We start from the raw sequence: 22,263 nt of genomic DNA, 5'->3' as shown, positions 1-22,263 counted from the left end.
CATCCTGGGCAATATTACCTGGTTTCCCGCCAGATTTTCAATAGAGGCCCTACTTTATTTCCTACCCGTTATAACTACAGCTGAGTAAAACAACAAGAAGAAAAAGACAGTCTTCTCAACCAGGCAATCTCCCTTTATATTGGAAATGTGTCTGCCCCCTCTCTGGTGGCATTCAGAACACCAGGTAAAAACTGCTATTCCAGCATGTTTTAGGAGCAGGTAGTATTCATATCTACGTGGCTGCCATTTTTACTTGCTGTGCAGCATTTATTTTAATTACTTATTGGCATTTCATTTTAACTCTTGACTATCAGCAAACTTCCAAGTGTTGTTTTCATTTATTACTACTTTTATACCCCACTTTTCCTCCAAGGAGCTCGAGGTGGCAGGCATGGCTTCCCCCACTCCCAATTTTATCCTCGCAAGTGCCCTGCAAAGTAGATTAGGCTGAAAGTGTGACTGGCCCAAGCTCGCCCAGTGAGCTTCAGGGCTGAGTGAGGATTTATTTGTACCTTGGTCTATCCAGTTTCATTCAGACATTCTAACAACCGCACCAAATTGTCTCTCACATGTCACAGGCGAGGACGGCAAAGGTGGGGAATGAAGATTTAAATGACACAACAGGCAGACAAATCAACATCCTTAGTTTGGCAATCTTGACACCAGATAGGAAAGTTGGAGAGGAGAACCCCCTTTGCGTATTTACCAGAGGAGCTAGAAAGAGGCAATATTTTTTCAGCTTAACACGGAGAGTCACAAGCAAGTTATGACAAAACAAGTCACTCAAGTTTTTCAGTTTCCCTCCCTCTTTGAAGAGGGAACTCATGACTAATGAAACTTTGGGTCCTTGGCATTCTATACCAGTTACTACGACACGGCTGAAAACTTCTGTGTTGTAGCTGCAGAAGGCAATGCTGTTGCCTCCTGTGCACGGAATAGCAATTCCCACTTGCCAGATGTTTTGTGGCTGCTACGCCCCAAAGTCTGTTAGGAGCCTGATAGAAGCACACGAGTGAGTGCACTTACCATCAGGTTTACCGAAGGGTCCTACATGCCCGCGCTACCGCCGGCTGGATCCTCCAGTTGGTCTAAACAAGAAAGATATAGGAATGAAACCACAGGGGAAGTGGAATGAGAACAGTGAAAGAAAGAAAAAAAAATGAAAACAGAAAAAAGTAGAACCAAACAGGTTTATGCTCTGTCGAAACAGAGAAGAACAAGACCACATGAAAGGAAGAGAAAATAGCCAAGAGGTTAAAAGGATGAGACAAGGAAAGGTGGAGGGTTTTCTCTAAAGCTGCGCAGATCCATTTTGGGGCCCATGCTTCGGAGTAGCCCCTAAATAAAAATCCTAATTAAACAGCAAAGCGGGGGGAGATGGAGATGCAGACAGGCTCTTGCGCTCCCCAACCCACCTTGCTGCCAGACCACCCCCTCTTTTAACAGCCCCAGATCCCTCTGGGTGGACCTGAGCCAACCCACAGCTGCCTCAACCCAATCCGGTCGAATCCCAGGTCATCCCAAAGCTGTCTGTGATCTGTGATTTGGCTGGACCTGGTGCACAGCCCTCACTCTTTCTTTCTTTTTAAATATAGCCTGTGGATACATGGATGGGGATAGGATGTAGCTTTCCATGTAGAGCAGGCTTCCTCAACCTTGGCCCTCCAGATGTTTTGAGACTACAATTCCCATCATCTCTGACCACTGGTCCTGCTAGCTAGGGATCATGGGAGTTGTAGGCCAAAAACATCTGGAGGACCAAGGCTGAGGAAGCCTGATGTAGAGCATACCAGGTTCAATCTCCAGGTAAGGCGGGGGGGGGGAACCCTGCCTGAAAGAGAGTTTGGAGAGTTGCCACCATACAGTGTCAACAAGGCTAAGTTAGATGGACCAGTGTTGTGACCAAGTATAAGGCGACTTCCTATGTTGTCTGGAGTTGGTGCAGCCCACTGGACCTAGGATGAAATAGAAACTTAGCCAGGTCTCTCTGGGTGGAATCTGGAGCAAGGCATGCTCCCATGGTTTCAACTGCCTCCTCTGTGAAATGGGATTACTAGTGGTCTACTTCTGCTGAGGGGACATGGGTGGCGCTGTGGGTTAAACCACAGAGCCTAGGACTTGCCGATCAGAAGGTCGGCGGTTCAAATCCCCGCGACGGGGTGAGCTCCCGTTGCTCGGTCCCTGCTCCTGCCAACCTAGCAGTTGGAAAGCACGTCAAAGTGCAAGTAGATAAATAGGTACTGCTCCAGCGGGAAGGTAAACCGCGTTTCCATGCATTGCTCTGGTTCACCAGAAGCGGCTTAGTCATGCTGGCCACATGTACGCTGGCTTCCTCGGCCAGTAAAGCGAGATGAGAGTCGGTCATGACTGGACCTAATGGTCAGTGGTCCCTTTACCTTACTTCTGCTGAAAGGCTTAATGATGTAGAAACAGCAGTTTGCACACAATGAGTGGTCTCTAATACTATCCCACCCCCAGTTATTCTCCAGGTGACCCTGTGTCAAAATATTAGATAGGTGGCAAAAAGCAACTTCAATGGCATTTAACTTAACTCTACCCTCATTGATTTGTTTGTTTTACTGATTGCTGTTTATCCATTTGTTTTATCGACTGTGTGTGCTACATGTTGCCATTTTTTTAAATAAAAAAAGTAGTATAAGTTTTATCTTGCTTTAGTTTGTGGGCTGTTTATGCAAGAAACTTTTGGAGTGCACCTTATTATTATTATTTTAAGTGGGAAAGCAGCAGATGGGTATTTAAAAGTAAGTGAAGAGGTGGAACATACTTCATTTGGTCCTACTTGCAGCATCCTACAACCATGATGACTGCATGTGACTGAGATGTAAGCAGCTGACACAACTCAGCCAGAGCAGGGATGTCAGAATGAGGTTACAGTCAAATGCACCTCTGTGGAATTTTGGAAGTTGCAGATTGGGTTTTAATGCAGTCACAATAACAACCTGGGAGGTGGCAAAACCGCTCCTGGACTCTTAGACCAGTGTTTCCCAACCTTGTGCCTCCAGCTGTTTTTGAACTACAACTCCCATCATCCCTGACTAGCAAGACCAGTGACAAGGGATGATGGGAATTGTAGTCCAAAAACAGCTGGAGGCACAAGGTTGGGAAACACTGTCTTAGACAATAGACGGCAAGTGGGAACTGCATGAAATATTTAAAAAATGCTCTTACAAGAGGGGAAACAAGATGTCAAGGAGAAGGGGCTCTTTCCTAGCCTTCCTCCAGAAGTTGTTTTCTACGGCTGCCTTCAGATGCAACAGGTTAAGCGAAGGAGCCAAAGCACTCAATCTGAGCACTCCCTGCATTTCTCACAACCTCCCTGCAAGGACTTTCTGCCCAGTTTAAGAGACTTTGTTTCAAGTTACACTGCATTCAGAGGCCAGGCTGGCTTTTGAGAAGCAGGAACCTGCTCAGTTGCTGCACAAGAGCTGTGACACATTCTCCAACAGGCTGCCTGTTCAGTTCTGTCCCTGCTGGCATTTCTAGAAGCAGGATAGGACAGTTTTGTTTGGGCATGCTTCAGGTTCTTATGTTTCACTGCAAGGAGGGGGGCAGGGGGCGTTGGGTTGCTTTTAAAGGATAGCATTGTTTTGTTCTTATTTGGCTGCAAGCTGCTTTGAACCCCACTCCATTTGTTTAAAGAGGTGAAAAGGTGTAGGCAAATTTAGCAAAGTAAACAAATTAAGTATTACAGCAGTGGGAAGCCAAGGCACAGGGGCATCTACAAGAGATCACTGCATTTGGGTTGGGGAGCGCTATGACACCCATAGCGTAAGCTATCTAGTCCATCCCTGACTCAGGGACATAACTAATGCAAACCCACCTGGACCACCATATTAATTTGTGGACACTGCAAATGGGGAAAAAAAGATGCTGACAAATGAAAGAACCGTCAAAAGATTTTTAAAAAAGGCATGACTGAAACTAATCCTATGTGTTTTGTTTTTTAACGGACAATAAAATAAGAGAGATATTATTGCTACTTTTCCCAAAAAAAGGGGGGGGAATGAAGTTGCTACACTATAACTCCTATTCTTGGAGTTGAATTGTTGCCACACATTTTGATGGCCCATCAGATTGGGGTATTTGGTGGGAAAGCATTAAGGCAAGATGAATGATTGGGGATGGGGTGGGGGAGAATAGGAAGGAAAATGAGGACTCACAGCTTGAAATGGTAAAAATGGATTGTGGGGGGAAACCTCTTATGAAACATTCAACCATACTGCTACAGTCAATTCACGCTTCGGCAAATCTTGTACAGCCAAAATGCAAAGGTGGTAATGAGAGCATTCCTAGTGTGTTTGACTGGATTATTCAATGATCAACACCGTTGATACAGAATATCCTCAGGCATCTGGTGTAGTTTAGGAGCCTGTTGGGCACACTGCTCCCACAATATACTGCTGAGGGCACCTGAACAGCACAACCTCAGGCTTCTTTTGCTTCTCGTGTGCCTTAGAGTCCTTCTTCATCCACATCAATTGAAATAGAAAATGTTTCGAAATGCACAAACACACATGTTCCTACATAAAGGAACCAAGGTGGCAGAAGCGGAGAAGCTGGTTTTAAGTCATGCAAGTCTAGTGGTGTTTGTAAAGTTCATGCGGTTCCTTTCTCTTTCTAAAGGTTTCTCAAAATTATTAATACAATATTGTATTCATTTTGCGTGATTGTTTTCAATTTGTGGTTTACTGCAACACAAGGGCAGGGTATACATCTAATACAGCAGCTCTCCCTTCTCTTTCCCTGTGAAAACTTGGAAATTGGCAGCGGTCTTGGCAGTTCCTTTAGCACACACATTGATTCAAATCTTAATAAAGTGGTACCTCTGGTTAAGAACTTAATTCGTTCCGGAGGTCCGTTCTTAACCTGAAACTGTTCTTAACCTGAGGTACCACTTTAGCTAATGGGGCCTCCCGCTGCCGCCGCGCGATTTCTGTTCTCAACCTGAAGTAAAGTTCTTAACCTGAGGTACTACTTCTGTAACCTGAAGCGTTTGTAACCTGAGGTACCACTGTAATAAGCTTTCTCGACTAGCCACACTTTAATGATCTTGCATTTTACTGAATATCTTGCACACCACCTCAATATTTTACATGACTTGTCAGTTCATGCATACTTTTATAAATAAAAATTAAAGTAAACTCATTTCATAGTGCTAAAAATTTATTATGCGTTCAACTAAATGTATGACACTAGTAGATCATATTAGGTTACAGAATCCTCCAAAACCAGTTAACTTTCAGGAACAAATTCAGTTCTGGAAGATACTGAGTTCAATATAGGCTGCAGATCCATGGCAGAGCAGCTGTTCTGCATGTAGGAGGACTCAGATTCAATCCTGCCAACCTCTCCAGCTATGACTGGGAAAGAGCACTTGTCTGAAACCCTGGAGTCACTGTAGAATCTACTGAGTATAAAATATTGTGCTAGATCGACTCTTACACTGCCTTGGAATAAGACCGTCTCATTTGTTCCTAGCTAGAGAGCAATTCCAGACCCTTCCCCACATCACAAACTACTTTTAAATCGCCTTTAGTTGGAGAGGAAAAAACCACATTTTTTTATACAGACGTGAAACAAGTCCTCAACCCACTTTGGCACAGGAAACTAACCAGCTTTTCAGATCCTGGTCACACTTTGTAAAGTGAACTGTGGAAGCTGGTATGAATAGCCTTCGAAGTTTTCAAGGCCCCGGAGGGAAGTTTATGGAACTATTCCAGGAGGATTACATAAGCCCTTCAACATCTTTTGAGCCCAGCTACAGTATATTCAGAGCCTGACACATTTACCTCAGCACCTGTTAGTATGTCTATTAGCAAAAAAGCAGAATAATTGTCATTTTCCAGGCTCTCCTCGAAGTCATGCCCCCCTCCTCAAAAACCCCAGAATACAATGGAGCAGTTGTTCCAGCGGGGAAGAACGGTCGGTATGCTTGGATAGCTTGTTATCAAACTACCCCCAGACTTGTAGATCACTTTGTTAAGAGTCTGTCTTGACCCATGAAAATACCCCATGCAGAACCATGGCAAGCTGTTCTGGGAGAATCTAAGCAGAAACTGGAAGATTTATGTTAGGATTCTGGTGGAAATGCCTCAAAAGAAATTGCATGTTCTTTATCATTCAAGTTATGGTCCCGATATTGATCTCCCCACACCACAACAGGCCAGAAGAGAGGTAAGCTCTCTTACCCAAGTTTCATTCTTGACTAGGAATGTAAGACAAACATAAGACTAAGAACATAAAAAGAATGCTGCTGGATCATGCAAAGGTCTATCTGCCCCAGCTTCCTGTTTTCACAGTGGCCAGCCAGATAGATGCCCATGGGAAACCCAGAAGCAGGAGCTCATGCAACAGCCTCTCCATATCTGTGCTGCGTGTGAACTGGTGCTCAGAGGCAGCATGCTGCCTTCTTGTCTTACTGTGTCTGGGCTGCAGAAAAACCAAAGGCCCATCTAGTCCAGCATCCTGTTTGCTGCATTAGCCAACCAGATGCTTCCTGGATTCCCAGCAGCCGAGCCCGAAGGCAAAAGCCCTCTCACGTGTGATTCAATGGTACACTGCCCAGGAATGTGGAGGATCTACAACAGCCATCATGAACCAACAGCTTGTTGATAGACCTCTTCACATCACTGAACTAGTCTAATCCCATTTTAAAGCTAGCTGAACTAGAGGCTGTTATCACAAATTCTGCATATCTTACTGTGTGTTGTGTGAAGTGGTGAAATGTTAGAAACCTACCTAATTCATTTCTGAAAACTTTTCTTTTTAACCTCCAGCTAGGCATGCCTGCTCTATGTGAACTTGGGAAAGTGTGTATGGCCAAAAGGTTTCTAACATTAACACACAAGGCCATTGCATACAATTGCAGAGGGCCTTCTTGGTAGTGGCGCCCTCCCATCAGATGTCAAGGAAATAAACAACTATCTGACTTTTAGAAGACATCTGAAGGCAGCCCTGTTTAGGGAAGATTTTAACGTTTGATGTTTTATTGTGTTTTTAATATTCTGTTGGGAGCAGCCCAGAGTGGCTAGGGCAGGGGTCAGCAATCTTTTTCAGCCGTGGGCCAGTCCACTGTCCAGTCCACTGTCCCTCAGACCATGTAGTGGGCTGGACTATATTTTTTGGGGGGAAATGAACGAATTCCTATGCCCCACAAATAACCCAGAGATCCATTTTCAATAAAAGCACATATTCTACCCATGTAAAAACACAAGGCAGGCCCCACAAATAAACCAGAGATGCATTTTAAATAAAAGGACACATTCTACTCATGTAAAAACACGCTGATTCCGGGACTGTCTGCGGGCCGGATTTAGAAGGTGATTGGGCCACATTTGGCCAGCGAACCTTAGGTTGCCTACCCCTGGGCTAGGGAAACACAGCCAGATGGGCGGGGTATAAATAATACATCATCATCACCATCACCTTTATATAATAAACAGTATACATGCTCACTGTATTTAAAAACAAGCATCTGCTGCTGTGTGTGTATTGGATGCCTGAGATAACACTTGCACCGCAACTACTTGGGATTTTTATGCACATGTATTATTATTATCTGTAGTAATGGGCAGAGGTTTATTGCTACGTATACATTCAAGGGCATGGAAATTTTCATCAGAAGGTGCTGCTGTGCTCTGTATTACCTTCACTGTGAGGCAGTATGCCTCTCAATACTAAGAATGTAAGACAGGCCTGCTGGATCAGGCCAATGGCCCAGCCAAGCTGACAACCTATTCTCACAGTGGCGAACCAGAGGCCTATGGGAAGCCTGCAAGCACAACTCAAGCACAAGAGCAACCCTCCCACTCCTGGCGTTTCAATAACTGGTATTCAGAAGCGATACTTCTTCCAACTGGGAAGGCAGAGCACAGCCATCATGTCTAGTAGCTACTGGTAACTCCTCCATAAATTCATCCAGTCCTCTTTTAAATCCATCCCAGTTGGTGGCCATCACTGCCTCTGTAGAAGTAGAATGGCTACTAGGCCAATTTGTAGTTGTAAATAGACGTTTTAATGTTTACAGAAGATTATATAATCAATATACAAGTTAAAAACAAGTTTAAAAAATTAATAAATGAATAAAACCAACAGTTACAAATATACGTTATAAACTAAAATTACAGATTAAAATACATGTCAACTTTATCTGTCTCATTAGGCTATGACTATTTTCTCCCTCCTCTGTTGGAAGTGCTATGCCTCTAAATACCAGTTGCTGGGAATCACAAATGGAGGGACCGCTGCTGCATTTAGGACCTACTTACAGGCTTCCCATGGCCAACTGGTTAGAAAGTGTGAAAACAGGATGCCTGATCCAGCAGGGCTCTTCTCATGGGGATTTTATTTTATTTTATTTCATATCCTGCCCTTCCTCCCAAAGGAGCCCAGGTACGCTTAAGTGCCAACCTTGAATTTAAAAAGAGAAACAGCTTGCAAATTTGGGAAAGGACCATTCCTCTTGCTTTGCATGCTGATGCTCCCAGGTTACATGCCCTGCTTGAAACCCTGGAGAGCTGCTGCCAGTCAGTGTGGACAATACCAGTCTTGCTTTGTTTTTAGGAGAAGAACCATAGCTGTGTGGTAGAGCATCTAATTTCCAGTCAGGAGGTCCCAGGTCAAATCCCAGGCATCTCTAGATAGAGCTGGGAAAGAAATCTCAAAGAGCTGCTGTGTGAAATCCCAAAGAGCCGCTGCAGGTCGGTGAAGATAATGCTGAACCAATGGTCTGACTCTGCACAAGGCAGCTTCCCAACTTCCTAATAGCTGCATCAGCAACAGAAATTATACACAGGACAGAGAGACACAGAGCAGCTTCTGAGGGAGTTGCTTCTAATTTAGTTACTCTGGGAAAGAACAGGGAAACAAACTGCCGATGTATTTTCCAAGGTTAAGTGGATTCACTCAGATATGGTCATTCCTTTGCTCCCAACTCCAGCTGAATTCCAGTTGGAGACCCAGGCTTCAAAACAGCAACCAAATTGATTCTGCACATGCAGCCATTCCTAGTTTTCAAAAGCATTCTTTTTTTAAAAAAAACCAGAACAACAAATGACAAAACACGGCAGTTTTGTAAAGACAAAATAAAAGTAGAGAGGGAAGTCACCCGACTTATTGTCCTATAAGCCCAATATTGGTTGATGTGTCTGCAAAGGTTGGGGGTGGCAAAAGGGACCCCCCCATAATGAATAATTATTCCCAGATTCTTCCCCCAACACACACTTCTAAGAAAGTTTGCAGTGTCTGGGACTTTTTAATTTAGAGAAAATGAGAGTAAGAGGTGACATAACCGATGATTATAAAATTATGCATCCCATAACAAAGTGCATAGCAAAACGTTTTGCTCCTGCTCTCATAACCTATGGACATCCATTGAAGCTGAACATTGGAAGATTTGGGGCAGAAAAGAAGCAATTCTTCATGCATAGCAAACTATGGAACTTGTGATGGCTATCAACTTATGATGGCTTTGAAAGATTAGACTAATTCATGGAGAGGAAGGCTATAGATGGCTGTCAGTCATGACGGCTACGCTCTGCCTCCATAGTTGGAGGCAGTAAGTCACATCTACTTATTTCAATGGGTCTACTCTAAGTAGGACTAGTACTGGAAGCATACGCTGTAGTACTGCAGTGGCAGGGGACTCAGTGGGGACTGTTTTGAACTTTTGATCCCAAGCATTGCAGCCCTCAAGTTTTTGACATTCAAGCTGGCTGAATCAACTCAGCTGGGACTAACTGCCATTTGGTGCCTCCTTCCCCAGAAAATGACCCCTTCCACTGGTTTGCATGGGCAGAGGCAAAGTGCAAACAGCAAGGCCCTCCTTTATTAGTTGAGAGAACCTGACGATTTGGCACTTCCCACCTCCTGGAACAGTCTTATGTAAGCTTTGGAGGACGAGGCTATCAATGGCTACTAGCCACGATGACTATATTCTACCTTCCCTGTTGGAGGCATTATGCCTCTCAATACCGGCTGTTGTGACTATCAAGTGTAGAACGGGCTGTTGCACTCAGGACCTGCTTGTGGGTTTCCCATTTAGGCACCTGACTGGCCACTGGGAAAACAGGATGCTGGACCTCTTGCCTGATCCAAGCAGGGCTTTTCTTATGTTTCCTTTGGATTAGCTCCAGCAACTTCACAACTAATAAGGCTGGTGCCATTCCCAACATGGGATTTGCTCACCTGATCAATGGGATTGTTTCAAAGTTAGTGAACATAAGATGACATCCTCCGTTTTTGTTCTTAGACTGAGGATATTGTAGACGCCAACTCCTATCAGACTTGGACAACATGGCTAATGACAAGGGACGATGGGAGCTGGAGTCCAGAACATCTGGACTCCTTGATCCTTCTATGAACATCTGATCCTTGATCCTTCTATGAATCAGTGGCCAAGTGGGCTGGCTTCACCCTGCCCTTCCCCCCAAACTAGTGTGAAGTAGATAAAGGCACCAACTCACTCTGTAACATTATCGCTCCTGGAATGTGGATCCACTACTAATACTAATTACTACTAATATTAAAAGTAGCAGCAGCTTTCTTGTTAGGACTGGATACATATATAAAGCCTAGAAGCACATTTTCTGGAGTAAAAAAATAAATAAACATTATGTTAGTCCTTCTCAAGAGTCATACCCTCTTAAGCTAATGGACATGACTATCTTAGGTTCATTAATTTCAATAGGTCTACTCTAAATAAAACTTAATTTAATACAACCTCAATTACTCTGGACAGTGTATTAAGAAATATTCTGTTTCTTCCGTCAGAAATGTGCAGAAGTTATAACTCAAAGGCACCTACATCTTATCACAGAAGTTTGGCGGTACAATAGGAAAACCTATATTTTAGCCACTATCTAAAACCACATTTAAATTAAAAACAACAACAACAATGTATTTTTCATTCACAATGATGCTGAAGTATTTTATTTGCTTACAATCCCAAAACCAAATGAGTTCCTTCCTTCTCACCTGTCTTGTTATAGTTTCTATCAGAATAACTTGTTTGATTCATTACAAATTGAAACATGTCCTTAATATGCACACATGGAGGCCTTGTTTTTCGTTTCCCTCTCTGAATATAGACTGATCTTTTCCTTCCCATTAATTTCAAAAGCAGCCCCACCCGCAATAAGAAATTTAAAATTAAAAAACACAAACTACAGGCCTAGTTTTCTTTAGTGCAGTGCTGCAAACACTAAAGGCATAATGAAGGAATAAATGCAAATGCCGTGTCTTGATGAGTCATCGCCCAAATTTCAACACCACTCTGAAATAAAACCCTAAATGCAACCTGTCTGAATTCAATACTTGAAATTCTCCATGCACCAAAATGTCATTTGCTACCTAAACTCATGACAGTTAACACTATCGGGAGGCAATATAAAATGTTTGCAGACTTCCAAAAATAAAATAAAAAATGCAGTGCTTTTTAAATCTTTTGAAATCATTTGCGGAATCCATCTGCTGGCACAAAGTGCAATAAACAACAAAGGCAACTAAAAATACTTCCATGGTGTTAAAAAAAGAGAACCATATCGTTTTCCCAACACGTCTGATAAAGCAAAAACATGAAAACCTTAAAAACTCAGCTTGCCAGCAGGTTATTTTTCTCCTTCAATTTTTAACTAACTTCTGGTTTGAAAAGGACCGACACAGCGGAGAAAGAACTGTCAAATCCCCCCCCCCCCAAGGAAATTGATGTGACCGTTCTACTCTTTGATCGAATGAAAGGGGGGTAGAGGGCAGAGTATATACACACACACACACACACACACACACACACACACAACTTTAACTGGAAGCTGTTTAAATTGAGGAGGCAAGCACCAGAGCTTGGTGGGGAAAAAGGTCACACAGACATACTTGCTGGTATGACACTCCCTTCAGTGAGAAAGTATTAGGAGCGTTTCTTAATCCTACAAGCAGGAACTGGGGGAGGGGGGGTAAGGAAGGAAGAGAAGAAGAAAAAAAGTTTGCCTTTTTTCATGCCACTCCATGCCACGCACCCCACCTTGGATTTTTCCTTCACGGAGAGAGAACGGGAGAGAGAGGGAGGCGAAACTTCTTACCTTTCTTGGTTTTCGGAGAGTTCCTCTTGCTGCGATTGCTGGCTCTCTCCTCTTCGATAGCAGCTGCTATCTCTGGGTTGTCTTCCCCATTGTACCACACCAGGAGCTCCTCGCCTGGCTCAATTGGCTGGAGGAATAAGAAGAGACAAGCAGGACACCAATCAAGAGGAAGGTTGTTAATAAAAAAAAAAGAGGGGGGGGAGGGAGAGAGAGAGAGAGAGAGACAGAGAGAGAAGCAGGCTCAGGGCCAGAGGGCGTGGAGCTTGCTGTGCGGATCACAAACAGCTGTACTCTGCACTAAGAACAGATTTCCTAACTGCCTGCCTGGCCAAACAGGAAGGACTCTTTAACCCTTGGTGGCTTGTGCAAGCGCAGCGTCACAAGGGAAGGAACAGAAGAGAGGAGAGAGAGAGAGAGAGAGAGAGAGAGAGAGAGAGAGAGAGAAAGAAAGAGCGAGCCAGTTGCACCACACCCCTCTGCTGGAAGGAGGATTGCATTTATCCAGCACATTAGCATGACTTGCACATTGCACTGAAACTCCAGCTTGCTTTATGGCAGACTGGGAGAGAAGCAAGCAAGCAAGCAAAAAAAAAAAAAGGCGCAAGAAAACCCACACCTCTCCAAATGGCATCGGCTCATTTCAACAGGTTTTTCTCAAAAAGGCGAGGAGGAAAAATGAACAATGCATTTGAAAGGAAACAGAATCTTTCACATTTTATTTTAAACATCTCTAGGATGTTCGCGTCTGACCTCCCATATTTTCTACTGTTACAAGCAAGCAGCTCAAGCGTAATGATCAACATACATAGAAGGGATTTAAAACAAATATGATGACGATTCTAAAAACTTCGGCAACAGAATGGTCTTCTCTTAAGAAACAGAATAAGCCCCCTCATCTATTGGGGAAAGGACATTCCTCTAATGGGACACCACCACTAAAATGTCCCTCCCTCCAGTTCATCCCTCCCTCTCACTTTGATCTTAAATTTCAGGTGGATTCATAAACAAGAGTCCCAACAATTATCTATGACCTTGGCAACTCTTTACACATCAATTCTACTCCCCCAACCTCTTAAGACTTCATTCATGTATTAGAGATATTTATTTCCCTTCTACAACAGCACCCTCCCATCCACAGTGCAGGAAAAAGCCCAGCAGATAAAAGTACCCAATTAAACACAGGGTCAGTTCAGTAAAATTGATCAACCCAGCAGGCCAAACGCCAAAGAACGCAAAGGAATGAGGCTTTCTCTCTCATGCTACTGGCAGGGCAGAAAATAGACACACACCCACTCACAGATCTCAAAGACCAGCTTTTACAGAGGGGTATAAAAACTATTTTGCAAGGCCTTTATTTGGCTTCTTCCCCCTGCTTGGATTAGCCTCACAACAATTATTTGCAGTAAATTAGGCTGAGACATAGTAACAGGTCCAAGGTCACCCAGCAAGTAGGCCTTGAAGCCCAAGATTTCCCGCCCCCCCTCCACCCCGCCTGCAATTGGAGGTAGCTGTCAGAACATTTGTGTATCTAGCTTACCAGACCTAAATCAGCCTTTAACAACTTGGTGCCCTCCAAGAATTTGAGACTACAGTTCCCTGCACTAAAGCAAATGAAGATTGCCGTATCAGTTTTACTGCCCACCTTGACTGTCTTTGCTTTTGAGACCAGTTAACTGACTGTACTGATAATATCATTATACACTGATAATAACATGCATTTTATTCATATCCGCTAGCCTTTTAATAAACATTAATAAACATAATAAACATTAATAAACATTCAGGTGGGGATATAAAAGTAGATTGCAGAATCAAAGAATGCAAGGGACCACAAAAGATCACTCAGCCCAATCTCATGAAAGTGTAGAAAAGCTCTTACTAAAGTGCCTCTTAACATATAAGTGAACACATGTTGTAATTTCCCTCCTACAGATACAATAACCTTTTCCAGCCAGTAATGATGTGATGTAATACCCAAGTACATTTACCTCTGATTCCTTACCCTGTACAGTGGTACCTCAGGTTAAGAACTTAATTCGTTCTGGAGGTCCGTTCTTAACCTGAAACTGTTCTTAACCTGAGGTACCACTTTAGCTAATGGGGCCTTCCACTGCCGCCCCGCAATTTCTGTTCTCATCCTGAAGCAAAGTTCTTAACCCGAGGTACTATTTCTGGGTTAGCGGAATCTGTAACCTGAAGCATCTGTAACCCGAGGTACCACTGTATGGAAATTGTATATATTGGGTTGTATTGGATACTAGTACTACTCAGAATAGATTCACTGAAATGAATGGTGCTGGCCACTGGTTTCAATGTATCTACTCTGAGGAAAACCTAGTTGGCACAACCGATCATATATAAAAGCTGAAAGCTCTGTGACTTTTAAAATATATATAAAAAACTTGAGCACTGAACTTTGATTTCTGCAGCCCCCACTCTGAAACCTGGTGCAGGAGACTATGCAACAAGGAATACATACTTTTACAAACATAGTAAGAGTTCTGCTGGTTCAGACTGAAGGGTGCCCATTTACTCCAGCTTCCTGTTCTCAGTGACCAACAAGATGCCCATCAGAAAACCGCAAGCAGGACAAGAATGAAACAATACTCTCCCCACCTGTTTTACCTTATGTAAGAGAACTGCAGAATAGCAAACACTCTGACCTGATAAGAGTATCAACTGTTTTACATTCACTATCATACAGTTCTTTACTGAAAGTTAACAACATTGCCCAAAGTCTCCTGAGTAATTTCATGACCAGGCACGTACACAAACATTCTGGGTCATGCTGACATATTCTGATGCTCCCCATCATCCATAGATACTGTAATAGAAGTCAAGGCTGCTTTTAACCAATAGCATGAACAGCTAGTCCAGAGGAGCTTCTCATATGAATTTGCACACAATTGTTCTGATGCAATTATTTTTTCCACTATACTGTACCTTTGTCTGTATGTCGTTTTGCAACAATATAGCTGTAAAAAGGTAGCTAAAATACTTTAAACAGTGCAATGCTAAGCATGTTTACTAGGAGGTAAATCACATTGCCTTCAACGGGTCTTAATCCTGGGAACGCACACATAGGATTTCAGCCTAAGTGCAAGATGAATCACTGGGCCCAAGGCAGCATCCACTAGAGTTTTTTTTCAAAACACTCAAATGTAAAGTTGCTGAACTTCTGGAAAAATATTCAACTTGTCCCTTAGAACAATATCCATACCTGTGGACTGGAATGTAGCCAATCTAACACCAGTTTTGTAAGAGCGATCCAGGGGGAATTCAAGGATATGCAGGGAGAAAAAGAGGGAGAAGGATACCAGTTGCTGGAAATCACAGGAGGGGAGAAAACTCTTGTGCTTGTGTCCTGCTTATGGGTTTCCCACAGGCATCTGGTGGGCCACTGTGAGAACAGGAGGCTGGACTACACAGATCTTTGGTCTAATCCAGCAGGACTCATCTTATATTGGATCAAAACTAATCCTTTTATTGAATCAAAACACAATTCTAAAAAAACCCCACAATTTTACCATATTTTCAGAACACTTTTCAACCGTTATGATTCTCAAAGAGGTTCACCAAAAAAATAATTTTTAAAAATCAGATTTTTAGCACAATTAACAGAGCCATGCTACCAGGGGCTCTCAATGGTATTCAGCAGGTTATTCCTGGCACTGCTTCCTTGGAAAGTTAGTGGTGGCTTTCCACCTATATAAAGGATCTCAAATCACATGTCTGTTGAAAAAACTGACAGCTGACACTCAAAAGCCTGAGTGCCATAAGTCTCCTCCCTTCCAAGAATAAACAGGTAGTGGAAATAATTTACTGTATTTTTCACTCTATAAGACACACCAGACCATAAGATGCACCTAGTTTTTGGAGGAGGAAAAAAGAGAAAAAAATATTCTGAATCCTAGAAGCCAGAACAGCAAGAGGGATCTCTGCGCAGCAAAAGCAGCGATCCCTCTTGCTGTTCTGGCTTCTGGGATAGCTGCGCAGCCTGCATTCACTCCATAAGATGCACACACATTCCCCCTTACTTTTTAGGAGGGAAAAAGTGTGTCTTATAGAGTGAAAAATACAGTAATTTTGTTACACCTTCCTAATAATTCCTGGATCTAGGTGTTCTGAAATTGTGATGAGATGACATAGTCAAGGATTAATAAAAACCTCATTCTAATTACATAGGAAAGATAGCAAAACATAAAAGGCTGAAGATACATAACTCTACTGGGGAAAACATATTAGCATTAAAATGGGTTTGGCCAATTATCATTGATTAACAATTTGATTAGATCACTGAAGTCTACAATTTGACACACATAGGTAAGTTTTGTTCAGATTCTGACTATAGCAGAAGGTTAGTATAAATTTAGAACTGACTGAGAAAGGAAAACACACTCTACAAGTAATGCTATTATCTACACAAGTGCGCAGTGACATAGAATTAAAAATATCCAAGGTACCTTATAATATTTTTAAAAGTCAACTATGATAAACAGCAACATTAAACACCACCATCACAAAATATCAACAGCAAAATGAGCCAAATAAAACAACACAGAAGAAGAAACAGTATCAGGTAATTCTGTAGTCACCAATGCAACATTTGTAACCTTCTTCTCATAATATCTGGTGTTTTGGCTAATATTATTAACATTAAACTGTTTGTTTCTGAATGTGATTACAAAAATAACCAAGGATGCCACTGGTAGTTTTCTTGTAAAAATGTTTTCTTGTTAATGCACCTTAAAAAGTTATCAATGTAACAGTTTTGCAACCTCAAGAATTTATCTGTAACTTGGATAAGTGTTGTCTCGAAAAGCATGCACCAATTCCACCCCTACCCGCATCAACAGCAATATACATAAAGAGCAAATGTTTAATGGCCAAGCGTCAAACAAACAGTAATGTTTATTGGAAACAATGGAGAAAAGGTTTTCTGGCAAATGACCTGTGACCAACAGAACATAACCAAGGCACTTGTCAGGGTGTCCTGTTGAGCCAGAAGAGGTTTGGTCATGCTGGCTGCATGACCCGGAAAACTGTCTGTGGACAAATGCCAGATCCCTTGGCCTGAAGTGGGAGCCACACCCCATAGTCAAGTTTGACTGGATTTAACCGTCCAGATGTCCTTTACTTTTTACTAGGAACTATACCATATTTTTTTTTAAGGGATGCGGGTGGCGCTGTGGTCTAAATCACTGAGCCTAGGGCTTCTGATTGGAAGGTCGGTGGTTCCAATCCCGCGATGGAAAGAGCTCCCGTTATTCGGTCCCAGCTCCTGCCAACCTAGCAGTTCAAAAGCATGTCAACGTGCAAGTAGATAAATAGGTACCACTCCGACGGGAAGGTAAACGGTGTTTCTGTGCGCTGCTCTGGTTTTGCCAGAAGCGGCTTAGTCATGCTGGCCACATGACCCGGAAAAACTGTCTGCGAACAAACATTAGCTCCCTCAGCCAATAAAGTGAGATGAGCGCCGAAACCCCAGAAACCCCACTGGACTTAACTGTCGGGGTCCTTTTACCATTTTTTTTTTTTTAAAGAGACAATTCTTGGCTAACGACTTACAAACCAGAAGAAAAGATAGGGCACCTAAAGGAAAGAGGAGTGGAAGAGGAAACAAGAATACACAGCTATTTAACTGGAGCAACACTTCATTAAAGGGGGAAAAGCATGCCTTCAAGATGGCTAGCATGTCAGAGCTGTGTCAGAAAAGGCCACAGGGTCTTTCCCCCCATTACATACAGAAGAGTCGAGATCCTGGCAGTAGAAAGGACTGTTTGACATCAATGTTAGGGTTCCCTCCAGAAGGGTCAAGGACTGCATGTCACGAAGCAAAACGATGGGTCAAGCAGCCAACTAGGGATTTATGGGCTGTATCCCTCTAAGAACAGACCCACTGAAACCAATAGACCTAAGTTACTCGTGCCCATTAATTTTAATGGGTTTAATCTGAGTAGGACTAACCACTGGATACAACCCTATGTCATAAAACATCAGACGCAATGTACTGCAATTGCACATATCCCTCAAATGGAACATTTAACTGTGGTCACCAATCTATTTCTAACGTGGCCCTTATTCAGTTTATTTGGAAAACCTATACCCCACCCTTTCAAATGCATTTGAAACAATAAGGATGGACCACAACTTTAAAAAACCATATATGCAAAACAAGCAATCTTACCACTGAACGACAGTATCTTGCAAAGAGATGTATGGGAGACCCCCAAAGTCACTGAGAAAGAGCTGAACAGCTTTTTAAAAAGTCATACTTCTGGCCCATCTAGCCTAGCACAGCTCCCCACCCCCAAAGATCTAAGGCTATGCTTTTTACCAGAGAACTTTTAAAGTGGAAGATGCCACGAATTGAACTTGAGAGCTTCTGGCTGCCAATCGGGTACTCCGCCACGAAGCTATGTTGCATCTCCTGTAGTAGCAGGTTGCACTTTTGCACAGCAGCAATGGGAAGACAGGGTATTGAAATTTGTACCAAGGCAACTGATATAAGCAGAGGCACTGCTACCTTTAAAGTTTTGTAGTAGATGGTTCTGTTGATCTCCAAAGGGAATAGGTTCTGCTCCTTTCCTGAGCGAGCCCAGTTCACATAGCGCAGCCAGTTCCCCTTCTCTGGATCTGTGGCATCAACACACATCCATCCCAAGTTTGGGTAATAGACCTTGTGAGGTTGAACGTATGTGTGCATGGAGACAGAGAGGAGGAAAGAAACAAAAGTACTCATTAATCACGAGAGCATGCACCCATCGTCTCAGTTTCAAAATGTGGGCGTTTTATATGACTGGGTCCATATGGAGCACCACTGGATGATCCCTGGGAGACTGAAGACCACCTACTCACATGGCTGTGCTGACAGGAAGTTGCTCTCTGGAGTGGGAAGTTTGGGCTTTAGGCCTATTTTTTACTACTCACTGGTGGTGGTGGCAAAGAAAGGGATGTGCAGCAACAAGATCATTCACGTTGGAATCTGTCTTAACTACTGCATCTGCATTAGATTAAGGCTGGATGCATAGTGAAGCAGGATAAGCAATAAGGGCAACTTTTGCAGACACTGTCCTGCACAGTATTTATTGAGAATTTACAAGAGAATCCTTGCCTTCCTGGCACATTTCAGCACTTGAGGATGTGGAGCAGGACCAGCAAGGAATGGCCAAAGGAGTCTTCTGGGGGAAAACAGGGAAACCCAAAGGGTTACACCTGGTCCCCAGGCAGGACTCGCTCTATACATCAGTCATGATTTTATAAGTATTTATCGTGTCCCTCTTAATAGTCTCTTACCCCTACTTCTCAGAAACTAAAAAGCAGACAAACCATGGCTTGGTCTAAAAATGACAGCTACCATAGCAAGAGAGTTCATCTAAATTTAAAATCTAATTACATTTCTGTTTTGCTTTTGGTGATCCTTACAACCAGGAGAAAAACTATCTACAGTTTATTTTACATGCTTTATTGTTTGATAGAGATGTCGTTAGCCACCATGAGCTACTTTTTAAAAAGGATTATAGAACTTTCAAATCATTTTATATAAAAAAGGAATTGCTTATCAGTCACTGCTTACCTCCCACATGTACACATTGCTTTTAACCTGAGATCGTTTCTTCTTGTCACCAGCAAACGGACCAAACTTTCTGCCTCTGAAAATTGGCTTTGTTGCCCAGACACCTGAAGATCAAATGAGGAACCACAATCATACTCTTTGGCAGTATTGCATACTTCAAAACCATGCAACACTGCTTAACAACAACAACAAAGCGATTCCATAAATACACTGTAACTTTGCCTGGCTAAATAAAGGAGGGGGCAGAGAATCCAAAAAGAGGGGAGGGGGAACAAGCATATCACAAACTAATGCAACTAATAGCAAAACACACGAAACAGAAAAAGCAGTAAAATGCCAGGATGCTGATTACTACATAATCTGGGGCTGGGAACTGGGAGGTGGGCAGTAAAAATGGATACAATCTGCTGGGAGAGGGGACCTGGATCAAGGCTCTGAAGGGGTAATCTCCAGTGTTCAATTTTAAATGAAAGGTTGGTAGAACCTGAGATATAAGGCAAAATAGACAGGCACACTTTTTGGGGGTGGGAGGTGGGGGGGGGGGAGAAACCAGCCTGTCCCACCTTTCGGTGTTCTACTTTACATCTCCACCATCCCTGGGAAACAATCCTGAATACACCCACGTTTCCTGGATGACCTTAAGAGACAAAACCTGCTCTCATGGGACCCAGATGTATCTCTTTGTGGGCAGCTTGCTATTGTATCCATGGGGGCAATTTCAATGATAGCAATATGTGTAAAGTCTACTCATTCAGGGACGCCTCTTCTACACTTCAACTTGCCACCCCAAGGACTGCAAACTGTTTGGTTGCCAAGGATAAGTATCAGGGTTTTAGAGGTGTGAGTAATGTCCGTACACCAACTGGGCTTAATAACTTGGAAAGCCTTTGTCCAAACCTCAAAACAAAACATTCAGCTTTGGGCTGCCATTTGCCAGTAGTGCTACTGATCTAAGTTCACCTCAAACCAGGTAGTGCTGTTGACTTTAGAGTGCAGGAGACAACCTATGACACTAAACTGGATACCACATTTCAAACCATGGGCTGTCGTAGCAAATCCTGAGAAGGATTCCACCCCACACTCCTCAGGTTAAACAGTCTTCAGTTCAAGCAGCCTGTCTGCCCGCAGCTTGTTTCTAGATTTATTTACCAAGCCGTGTCTTGTCAACAGCAGATGGGAGAAGTCTCACTTCCTCAGGAAGTCCTTTAAGCACGTGCTCAGGTACGTCGGCCAAAGTCTCAACTGATACTGAAGGCTCCGTTGAGTTCTATGAAGAAAACAAAACAAAACAAAAATAGGAAGGGGACAGCCCAACGGTAAACACATGGCAGAATCTGACAACCCACCTGCGTTACAACTGGCAGCACAACACAAGAATCTATAAACAAAGCTGTGTTGCAATTGCTGGCATTTCAACTTCACATAAACACTAGTTTACCAAGCACATTTGAAAATGATGATATTAAGAGAAACTGCAAATCCTTCATGCAATGCATAATCTACTAAGTGATCCACCAGATGCTGTGACGGCCAGCAGGATATGTGACTTTTTAAACTTAGAGGGGGTAGGGCTATCACTAGCTACTAGACATACTAAACAGAAATGCAGCTTTCATTTTCAGACACACAATATGCAAGAACAAACAAGGAAGGTGGGATGTCTCCAATATGGTTCTGCTTGTTGTATGGTTCTTAATACCATTTCTTATAAGGAGTCTGCAAAGCAGATTACGATGGTCTACATCTGGGCTTTATTCTAGGTGATGGATCACAACTTTCCCTAAAAACCATGTTCCTCACCTACTACAGACAGCTGGCCTAAGCATCTCTACCTGTATTTGAATATATTCTTCCCCTTTGCCCCCAAGTATTGTGGGATGGCTCTTGACTTTGGGAGCCAACTGTGTACTGATATGCCCCACCAAATTAAGCAGATATTATCTGTGCACCCAGCATGTATATCTAAAGATCAGCGTCACTGCCAATGAATAATTCTTTTTCTTATTCCTCTGAAGCACTGCTATTCAAAAGGGATTACAAGGCTAGGCACAGGTATGTGAAGGAAATTACTTTCAGAGCACTTATTTTAATAGCAAATATAGCTACCTTCCTTTCAGTCAAAGATATATGCTTCACTCAGCTTCTACTCTAGTTATTACAGAAGCAACAAACCAAGGTATAGTAAAATAAAGCAAAGATATAGGCTGTGTGTGAACATCACGGTATGTGCATCCATAAAATATCTCAGAAAATATCTATTTTGTGTTAAGACATGTCCCCATGGCAGCTACTTTGTGATAGGCCATGCCCCCTTGACAGCCATTTTGTGACTGATGCCCACAACATTCTCAATATTCCTGATGTGCCCACTGGCCCCAAAAGCCTGGTGAACCCTGCACTAAACAATAGTTTAGTGTGATGAAAGCTGACTTCAGTAAGCCCAATGGTTATGTACTCTCCTCAAAGTCTTCCAATACGGTTGTGAGAAATGAGAATTCATTCCATTTAAACACAGAAGAGCATAACATCTGAACCCTAAACTGCACTTAATACTAACTATGGCTTGATTAAATAAAACTGTTTGAAGCAGGC

General features: G+C 42.8%; 1 protein-coding gene across 3 annotated transcripts in view; it reads right to left on the bottom strand.

The window, feature by feature from the left end:
• The window catches only part of PRDM2 (PR/SET domain 2), a 48,843-nt gene that overhangs the window by 13,425 nt on the left and 13,155 nt on the right, over window positions 1-22,263 (bottom strand). Inside the window, exons 3-6 of one of the 3 annotated variants that reach the window (XM_083752384.1) lie at window positions 20,821-20,938; window positions 19,672-19,775; window positions 18,622-18,774; window positions 12,096-12,222 (exon numbers count right to left, since the gene is read on the bottom strand). In XM_083752384.1, coding sequence (XP_083608510.1) covers window positions 12,096-12,222; window positions 18,622-18,774; window positions 19,672-19,775; window positions 20,821-20,938 — 502 coding nt within the window. Of the gene's footprint in view, window positions 1-1,026; window positions 1,089-12,095; window positions 12,223-18,621; window positions 18,775-19,671; window positions 19,776-20,820; window positions 20,939-22,263 lie in introns of those variants that run through there. The other 2 variants (XM_083752386.1, XM_083752385.1) reach the window with 2 other exon arrangements.

The sequence above is a fragment of the Podarcis gaigeae genome (genome assembly GCF_964106915.1).
Source record: "Podarcis gaigeae genome assembly, chromosome: 8".
Lineage (NCBI taxonomy): Eukaryota > Metazoa > Chordata > Lepidosauria > Squamata > Lacertidae > Podarcis > Podarcis gaigeae.
This window is presented reverse-complemented; position numbering and strand designations above follow the sequence as displayed.